Genomic DNA, 10,514 nt, shown 5'->3' with positions numbered 1-10,514 from the left:
CTGAAGAGCAGTAACGATCGGAAAAGCACAAAGCTGAAAAGAGCGAATCGTCTGTCACCAAACTTCTACTAACACGAGATTAGCAGAAGGTGCCCAAGGGGTGGCGCACTTGGTATTGAACTTCCTTTTTCTAGGGCTGTCGTGCGTGTTGTACGCCACTGCGTTCTTGACGTTCGGAATTTCTAACAACATTGTGTGACCGTGTGTATGCAAGAGACGTTTGAGCCAACATCCGTCGGAAAAAATCACATGGATTTTGTTGTTGGAATGTGCGATCGTGTGTACGCGGCATAACAGGTTTTCTTCTAAGATTTCCCTGCAGTTGGCTCCATCCATCTTCCCATAAACTCTGACCAGCTTCCCTGTCCTTGCTGAAGAAAATCATCCCCACAACATGATGCTACCACCACCATGTTTCACGGTGGGGATGGTGTGTTCAGAGTGATGTGCAGTGTTAGTTTTCCGCCACACATAGCGTTTTGCTTTTAGCCCAAAAAGTTCAATTTTTGTCTCTTCTGACCAGAGCACCTTCTTCCACGTTTGCTGTGTCCCCCACATGGCTTCTTGCAAACTGCAGACGGGACTTCTTATGGCTTTCTTTAAACAATGGCTTTCTTCTTGCCACTCTTCCATAAAGGCCAGATTTGTGGAGTGCACAACTAATAGTTGTCCTGTGGACAGATTCTCCCACCTGAGCTGTGGATATCTGCAGCTCCTCCAGAGTTACTATGGGCCTCTTGGCTGCTTCACTGATTAATGCTCTCCTTGCCTGGCCTGTCAGTTTAAGTGGACGGCCATGTCTTGGTAGGTTTGCAGTTGTGCCATACACTTTCCATTTTTGGATATTTTTTATTTTTTTTATAACCCAACCCTGCTTTAAAATTCTCCCTGACCTGTCTGGTGTGTTCCTTGGCCTTCATGATGCTGTTTGTTTACTAAAGTTCTCTAACAAACCTCTTAGGGCTTCACAGAACTGAGATTAAATTACACATAGGTCTTTACTAATTAGGTGACTTCTGAAGGCAGTTGGTTCCACTACATTTTCGTTCGGGGTATCAGAGTAAAGGGGGCTGATTACAAATGCATGCCACACTTTTCAAATATTTATTTGTAAAAAAAAAAATTCAAAATCATTTATCATTTTCCTTCCACTTCACAATTATGTGCCACTTTGTGTTGGTCTATCACATAAAATCCATTTACATTTTTTGGTTGTTACATGACAAAAATGTGGAAAATGTCAAGGGATATTTTACAAGGCACTGTAAATATCTTTAAAACCCGGTGAGTGTGTGCATTAAACCGCAAGTCTACAAAGGTCAGAGAATACCTCTGTGCAGCACTTTTCTGTCACTTCTCAATATTAGCTTGGTGGCTATGGGATTTCCTTTCTTGCATGATTACCAAAAGGATTATGCAGTGTGGTTGAGGAAAAAGCAGTGAGGATTTATAAAGTGAATCAGACGACTGTAATTAGACCATTTCAGGAGTGATTTCTGATCCTGTGGGTTTCTGCTCTCTACATATCTTTATTGATTCTGAACCCTGTAGTGCTTTACTGAATAAACCTCTTTGTTTGCAAGCTTCTTGATGAAGCACTTGTATGGTCCAAGGTGGACCAGCAAACCCAATTTAAGCTTAATTCACCAATCTCTGACCATTATAACTAGCTGTGGCTATTGTTATTTTATAACTTTGAGAGCTAAAAAAAAAAAAAAAAAGTGTCTTTATATTAAGATTGTTGAGCGTATAGTCCTGAGCTGCAGTTGCTTGGTGTTATTTGTATGTCCTTGCTAAAAGTATTCTGCTGAACAGCTGCAAGATTCCTGCTAAACACATTCTGTGCCAGGTACAGCATTTAAATAATCTGGTGCAGTAACAAAGGTTTTGAAGAAAAATAAAAGTACATGATGTCCTTTTGTAATCAAAACTTCTAAGATTCACTTTAAATCTGCTGTTTCCCTTGCTGCTTCCATAAAGCAACAGTTACACCATTAAAATACTTACCTCTTTGCATTTAGCCTGCTGGTAGGTGTTCCTCTGACATTTCATTTTCTGTCGCATAGCATGAACCTGGGGTCTGTGTAAACTTAAGGCAGTAATCTACTTGGGCAGATAAACAGGGACAAGTTGGTCCCATTCTATGCATGAAGGTAAAAAAACTTCAGTATGCAGGTCCCCCTGCAACCCCTGTCTAATACTTACCCGAGTCCGATCATGATCCAGCGATGTGCATGAGAGCGGCTGCTCTCCCAGACCTCTGCCTCCTCATTGGCTGAGAGACAGAAGTCAATCACAGCCAGAGCGAGAGGAGGCGGAGGCAGGGCTGAGTCTTATGGATGCACAGAGCAGGTCTCCTCCTATTCTCTGAGTACCCCCCATAGGGTCAAGTCATTTGCTGTGGAGGCACTTGGAGAAGAGGAGGAGCCAGGAGCAATTGGACCCCAGAAGCGGAAGATCGGGGCTGCTCTGTGCAAAACCACAGACGCGGTAAGTATAACATGTTTGTATTTTTTATTTTAAGCTTTAATATCACTTTAAAGTGGTTGTAAACCCTTACACATCATGTTCCCTACAGGTAAGCCTATAATAAGGTACTGGAAATATCTCCTAAACCTGCACTTTTTAGGAGATATTTACATATACGCTTGCGCCAACGTTAGCGGTGCACTAAAGAAAGGGCACGATCGTGCTGTGGCTGTTGGCTCGGGACTGATGTCACGCGACTCCGGCCAGACACAGAGCTGGAGTCCACGGCCCCGGGAAGGAAGAGAGGTTGAAAATGGACGCTTCCGCACAGTGGGCTTCGTTTGCAGGTAAGTGCAACATAATGGGCTAGCGTGCGATGCATACTAGCCCATTATGCTTTTACTTTGTAGGGGTATAAAGAGGAAGTAAAACCCATCAGGGTTTACTTCCTCTTTAAGTAAACCTTTGACCACAAGGTCCACTTCTGTGTCAAGTTTATACAGTGGGTATAGAAAAGAATGACCCTTTAACAAAATCCCATTTTGTTGCAGTCCACAAATGATCACCATCAAATTTAAGTGAACTATAGCAGTTCTGCAAAGAAGAATGGGCAAATATTACAAAGTATAGATGTGCTAGTAGAGACATCCCAACAGACTAACGGGCTGTAAATAAAGCAAAAGATGGTTCGACAAAAAACTGACCATAAGGGGGTGATCCTTTTTCCAACTCAGTGATTCTGCTTTTGTTTTTTCCTGACATGTTGATGTTACATCTTTCACTTGGATGTTATAGGTTAAAAAATACAGCTGGATAAAACAAAAACTGTGCCTGTCTTCATTTCAGGCTGCAAAGCAACAAATTGTGATTATTTTAAAGGGGGGGGTGATTCTTTTTCTATACCCCCTTCAATTAGAGCAGCTTTTCAATAAAATGTACTGTTTCATAGGTAAGGCCTCATCGCTTTGTATATAAAAACTTGTTTCCGATTTATAAGTTGCAAATCCATTATATACCTGGGTGCAGCCTTATTTGCTCATTACATACTCATGTTATGCTTCCCACCTTCAACTGCTATACAGTGACTGTGCTTTACTGCTCCTTCTCACAATGCAAGAGTAAAGCTGGCCATACACTGTCTGGATCAACAGTTTTCATGTCCTAGCAACAAGTTAGGACATAGGGGGCTGCTAACTCTGACTTTTAAGGCCAGGCTTCTGAGGGGACCCAAATGGCCTACAGGTATGAAAATAATATTACTGAACACTTTACAAAGTTGCACAGTTTTTTCTTTTAATACCCCCTGTGCCCTTTGACTGAATAGGCTATTTTCTAGGAAAAGGTGAATACTAAAATGCTGCTGCTGTTCTCTCCTAGTACAGGTATGCCAGTCCATTAAGACTTGGCAACAGGACATTGGCTTAACCGTCATCTTATCAGGTATTCAGATAAGTAACTTGTATGGCCTATACACAAATGGCTATTAAAATAAGTATTGAAAAAGATTACAAAATAGTCAGATCAGTGTGGTACATCCCATTCATCTCCTACCATATACAAAAAAAAAATCTACTTTGGCTAGATCTACACCTCCATTTTTTTTCTCACCTAATAACATTTTACTTATTTTGGAAAAAATATCATATAATGATGTGGTGAAGTCATAGTGCAGACAGTGCAGTTTAACCACAAGACTGTCAAAGGTAACCTATTATTTTGATCAATTTGTTCTTTATCTTTACCATTTTTTTTTAGTGTACATAATTCACCATGAAGGTTCACACCTGGCTCTTGCTGTTCTACCTTGTACATGTGTTGGGCTCCCATTGACTCTCATAACACGCCTTGCTGTATGTAATCGGCAGCTATAGATAGCAAAAGAAAAGCTCCTTACAGCAGATATACCTCTTACTAGTCACTTTCCACAAATGGTACAAGCAAAGGTCTTAATGAAAATCCCTCAGTGGTATTTAATGCTAACTGTTGCTGGCACCTGTGTCACAGTGGCTGAGGAGAGAGACGATAGTCCCAGGGAGAGAGGGTAGAAGTCTTGTGACCTCTGTCCCAGAAAGGTGTATTTCTCATATTTGCTAAGACCCAGCAGCAGCCATGTGTGATATGGGAGGACTAGATAATCTTATAGCCAACACAGCTTACTTGCAGGCCAGGAAAAGCAGTGAGGGGGATCTGAGAGAGTTGCAGAAAAGGCGTAAGAGCCTGTCTTTGCCCCCGCCGGATGTTTGTCGCAAGGAAATAAAAGACACCATTACTCTTGACTTTCAGAGCATCTGTGTGGATCAGCCCATTGGCCGACGTCTGTTCAGAGACTTCTTAAACTCAGTACCAGAGTACCTTATGGTTCAGGAACTCCTGGATGAAATACATGACTGGGAGCTGGAGGAGGGTTCTGCCAAGGAGCAGCTACTACAATCTTTGGTGAGCAAAAGGTTTAAACAGGACTCTCCGTATCGCCTCACTTTTTTCAGCGAAGACCTTTCCAAACGCCTCCAGAATGCCCAGGGTGCTGAGATTCCACCACTGGTTCAGCTTGTCAAGGAGGAGACAAATGCTTACCTTGCAAAAGACCCATTTGAGGCCTACCAAAACAGCAATTACTATGACCGATTCCTCCAGTGGAAAGCCTTTGAGAGGCAACCAATTACCCATAAATATTTCTATGAGTTTAGAGTGTTGGGAAAAGGTGGTTTTGGAGAGGTAAGAACAACTGATTTCACAACTGCATTTAAAATATAATGCACTTTACATCTCAGTATTGTAGACGTTGTGTATCTGCAATGGCATATATATTATGATGCGCACTGCTGAAAGTGCAAGCTAGTTTTCAGTGTTTTATGTTCATATTTGATAAAAGACTCTTACAGGTCTACTAACTGTGCTTTGACAGTATGAGAATCATGAGATGAGATATGTGTATTTTAATTCCTGTGCCAGTACACCTGGCGTGACCACTATAAAGGAGTCCCACTCTCTGTGTTGTATTCTTATGTTATATTATAAAAGATGTAACAAGGGAGTACTGGGACATGCAAAGGTGGAAGGAACACCCTAAACTCCCATCTGAACAGGAACGCTGTTGCGAAACATCGTATTTTAGGAACCAGGGCTCACCAGGCCCTGCCTATAACTAAAGTTAAATTTTTGATGGACTGACCCTTACCTGCCTACACGCAGACAGATTAGGCCTCCCAACAACTTCCTGTTAGCTTTAGGTATCCCAATCTGCTTTTGGCCATTCTTACCAACTTGACACATCTTTGTGATTGGAATCATAGTCTTTTAAAGACCCCAAAAATATTTCACTATCTGCATTATGTAAAGGAGATGCTGCTGACACTTACAGCTTTGTATTAAAATAAAATTTAAAAAAAGCTCTCTAGTCCAGCAAATCCACTGATCTGATGAATCCTCTTTATTTTGGATGATTAGATTCCCACTGGAAATAATAGGATTCCCCAGGTTAAAGTAGGCAAACACAAATCACCAAAACCCGTCAAACGGGGACAGTGGCAAAAGTTTCTAAATAAATAACCCCATATGTTAGAATACAACACTGCAAAATAGTTGTCCTGTACATATCTTCTGTTCTGATAATCACTTGAAACTTCTACTTATAGTGATGAGTAATTTTTTAATTGTTTTTGCATACATTACATAAATAATGTAAATTATGCACAGTGACTCTTTACTGTCTTGATGATATCTTATACATATAAATAACTTCAAGTAAGGGTTTATCATAAGCATGCACTGTCCCGATGAGCAACCAGATCTAGTTATGAGAAAACACCCATGTGTACAGTAAGACTTTCTGAATGACGGTAGACTTGCATTACTATGCAATCATCATGTTATGTACCATGATGATTGTGTTTTCAGAGCTTATGTATTCAGTTGCTCCCATTGAAGTCAATGTGCCAAAAACGCCCAAATCTACGTAAAAAAAAAAATAAAAAAAATCTCCTGCACTTTCAGGTGCTCTAAAGCTTTGAAATTTAAGCTACAAATTACTCAGGTGTGAAAGAGGCCTAGATGGTTTTTCTTGGTAGGATTGACGTATGCTGGTGATGCCCAAATATCTCTGAACCTTATGAATGACAGCGCCATCTGTTGAGCCTTTACTACAGCACCCTCTAATCTTTTGGTCCACATACTGTTTGGAGTGCGCTGAATAATATCACCTTTTGTGTTATGGTGATGCCTTAGTGAATTAAGCCTACTGCAGTTTTCTACAGGGGATCTATTATAATGCCTTTTAGCAGCAAACTTCTATATCTGATGTAAACCCCAGGTTTTGTTGCAATCATTTTAGGCCTTGAGGGAACATACATATTACAATTAATGGAGCAGCCTATAAAGAGAGATTACTTAGCTGTCTATCAAAGGGGCATCAGGCCTAATTCACTAAGCTATAACACATGCTTTACGTACATTAGTTGTACTTTTCAGCCATGTTTTTTTGTTTATTTTTCTTAATGGCTCTCATTGCTGAAAATACAGGTCACTGTATCAAATAATGATAGTTATTGCTTGTTTTTTTTAGACTATTGTAAAAAGAATATATAGAGTGTTCAGATTTACTTTGGAGATTGTTAGCTGTGACATATGCATCCGTATGAGAGAAAAACAAAATATGATGACCTGTAGTCACTGGGTTGGCAGTTTGCTGGGTAAGCCTTAACTTTTCCCCCAATTTTTTAAACCTATGGAGGTGATATAGGATTGCTTCTTTTTATAAGTATGCAAAGGCATCCCTACATCACAAGGGAAGCTCAAGTCTGTCAAACAAATCAGGCAGTGATTATGTGACCTAGGTAGTTCAGTTACCTTATGTGGGTAAAGTCATTCAAGACTCAAGAGAATAAGTTGTCTATTAGAGCAGCCTGTAAATCTGAGAAGTAATGTACACAGCCAAGTTTCTGGTGTCATAGATATTTGTGTGACATAGTACAGAGGGAGAAGTCACCTGATAAAAGTGAAAGGTGTACAAAATTCAAAGATTGATGTGTTGGTCTTCACTGCAGAGAATCCCGCTGCAGAAGAGGTTAATATGCAACAAGAGGTCACATTTATATAAGGGGGATTAGTGGGAGGGTTAGTATGAGGGGGCCCTAGGGCTATTCTAGCAAATTTGTCTCTAGTGGCAACTCACGAGCGACAGGGGATGAAAGCACTCACCTGTTTTTAAACTGTTGCTTCAGCTAAAGCGTTGAACCAGCAAAATGTTGCTCCATCCCTTGCTGCTGAGTGAGATTCCACAGCATTTCAGTCAGCAAGCAATGCTATTGGAGCAGGTGAATGGTCTCTTTAGCAATCTTATTCCTAGCGAGTGACTGCCATTGACAGGGTAACTAGTATGACATGGCCTTCATGGCAAGGCATTACCTTCCACACCAAGAAACTGCTTGTGCCTAACCAATATAATATCACATACAGTTTTTGCAGGGCAGGTTCATACATGGAGAAAACCCTCATAATGGGACTTTAATTGCAATAGGTCATATCTAAGGAAATAGAAAGTGTCTGACCGGCCGCCGTCATTTTACTGCGGCAGGTCGGCACGATCCCGATCGCTGTCGTAGGCAGAACAGGGATGAGTGTGTGTAAATACACACTCATCCCTGTTCTGAGAGTCATGACGATCGTGACTTCCTATTAGCTAGGAACCACGATCCGTCACTTCCTCTAGATCAGTCCCTCCCCCTACAGTTACAAACACAGAGAACACAGTTAAACCCTTCCCTGCCAGTGACATTTTTACAGTAATTAGTGCATTTTTATAGCACTGATCGCTGTATAAATGCCAATGGTCCCAAAAAAGTGTCTGATGTGTCCGCCATAATGTTGCAATCCCAATAAAAATCGCAGATCACCGCCATTACTAGTAAAAAAAAATAAAAATAAATAAAAATGCTATAAATCTATCTCCTATTTTGTAGATGCTATAACTTTTGTGCAAACCAATCGCTTATTGTGATATTTTTTTTTACCAAAAATATGTAGAAGAATACATATTGGCCTAAACTGAGAAAAAATTAGCTTTTTTAAATTAAAAAAAAAATGGGGATATTTATTATAGCAAAAAGTACAAAATATTGCATTTTTTTTTTTCAAAATTGTCGCTCTTTTTTAGTTTATAGTGCAAAAAAAAAAACCGCAGAGGCGATCAAATACCACCAAAAGAAAGCTCTATTTAGGAGAAAAAAGAAAGTCAATTTTATTTGGGTGCAGCATCGCACGACCGCGCAATTGTCAGTTAAAGCGACGCAGTGCTGAATCGCAAAAAATGGCCTGGTCATTCAGCAGCCAAATCTTCCAGGGCTGACCTATATTCTTTTGGACAAATATATCATGACCAATGTATGATGTCCACTTGTATGGTTTAAATATACAGATGGTGCAACACAATTAGAACACTTTTTAATATAATACTCCTTCATTTTTAGTGACCATGTAACAAAATAAATACAAATGCCACTGGCTCTGCATGGACATTACAGATTTAGCACACACACCAATACTCCCGTTCGCGGTGAGCCATCTGGCCCCAGTGGATCTCCGTTTGGGCATTGGTTCTGACGCTCTTTGGTGATGTTTAGAGGACAATATGCAACCAATTTTTAATCCTGGTTATATTTTTTCTATATGTACTCATTGTTTTAAAAAAAGGGTAATCTTCTCTCTTTACTGTTCATGCACCTCTGAAGAAGAAAATCTATTTCGAAACACGTTGGGTGTTCTCCATCTTCACCTTCTGACAATTATTCAGCCCATTTTTTTTAACGTGCATTATAATTTTGTACATTTTCTAACAAAGATTTTGTAAACTTTTTAAACTAACTTTAAGACACTTTCTATTTACTTAGATATGATCTATTGCCGTTAAAGTCACATTATGAGGGTTTTCTCCATGTATATATCTTAGGGATGTTGGCATGCAATCAGCTACTAATTCCATTTTGAATTGCAGGGCAGATTTGTATGAAGCAGGGGTCTCCAAAGGCTTCTTTCATGCTGGGGCAGGCAGGTGTTGACAGTAAAATGGTGCTAGTTTTAGCGGTGCTTTACCGTTGTTTTAGCGGCGCTATTTGGGTGCTTTTAACCCCCGCTAGCGGTGTAATAAAGGGTTGTATGTGCCCGTGTAGCGCCGCTGCCGAAGCGCTTTGCAGGTGCTTCGGCAGTGATGCCCATTCATTTCAATGGGGAGGAGCGGTGTATACACTGCTCCTCCACCACCCCAAAGATGCTGCTTGCAGGACTTTTTTTAACGTCCTGCCAGCGCAGCGCCCCAATGTGAAAGCACTCTGGTTTTCACACTGGGACTGCAAGGGAGGCATTTTACAGGCACTATTTTTAGCCCAAAAGCGCCTGAAAAATGCCCCAGTGTGAAAGGGGTCTAAGGGGTATAAAGCAGTGAATTTGACTTTCACCAAGCATTCACTGGTGGTAAATCCATTACTGTCAGCTAAAATACATTCAGCTGCAGTGAATGTCAGATTCACTGCTTTTTAAATATGCCCTAAGTGCTTTTGGTGTTTTCTTGTAACACATGTGCAAAGGGATTTCAAAGTCAGTTCTGGGCTCTAAAACCCCGTACACAAGATCCGAATGTTGAGAGACATCAGCCAGTTGAATCAAAACCAGCTAACATTCGGCCCGTGTGTATGTCAGCCGGTCCAAATGAAACTGGCCCTTTGGACTTGGACGAGCATGCTGGAAAACCAGCAGCCGACTGGCTCCGGATCAGCACTCTCAGCCAATGGCTGAGAGCACCGACTGGAGTGTTCTGGCGGGGGGGCCATCAGAACACAACAGCTCAGCAGGGGAGATCACTGTACTAACGTTGGATCGCTAGTACAGTGGCTGTCAGTGTTTTTTTTTTTTTTTTTTTTTTTAGTGTGTACTAGGCTTAAGGCTGGGGCCAGCACAGTCGAAAGTCGGATTCCTACTAAAATGTTATTACTAAGAACATAGAACAAAACATGTTCTAGAGAAAATGCAGGGAAAGCTGTAAGTATTTATTTTGT

At 40.8% G+C, this 10,514-nt stretch overlaps 1 protein-coding gene across 1 annotated transcript in view; it reads left to right on the top strand.

Moving 5' to 3' along the window:
- Positions 1–4,425: 4,425 nt before the first annotated feature.
- GRK7 (G protein-coupled receptor kinase 7) overlaps positions 4,426–10,514 on the top strand; it is a 104,834-nt gene continuing 98,745 nt past the window's right edge. The window contains exon 1 of the mRNA XM_073625639.1: positions 4,426–5,184. Coding sequence (XP_073481740.1) covers positions 4,579–5,184 — 606 coding nt within the window. The 5' untranslated portion in view covers positions 4,426–4,578. The remainder of the gene's footprint in view (positions 5,185–10,514) is intronic.

This window comes from Aquarana catesbeiana, linkage group LG04 (genome assembly GCF_042186555.1).
Source record: "Aquarana catesbeiana isolate 2022-GZ linkage group LG04, ASM4218655v1, whole genome shotgun sequence".
Classification (NCBI taxonomy): Eukaryota; Metazoa; Chordata; class Amphibia; order Anura; family Ranidae; genus Aquarana; species Aquarana catesbeiana.
The sequence above is the reverse complement of the archived record's forward strand: the minus strand, read 5'-3'. Positions and strand labels throughout refer to the sequence as shown.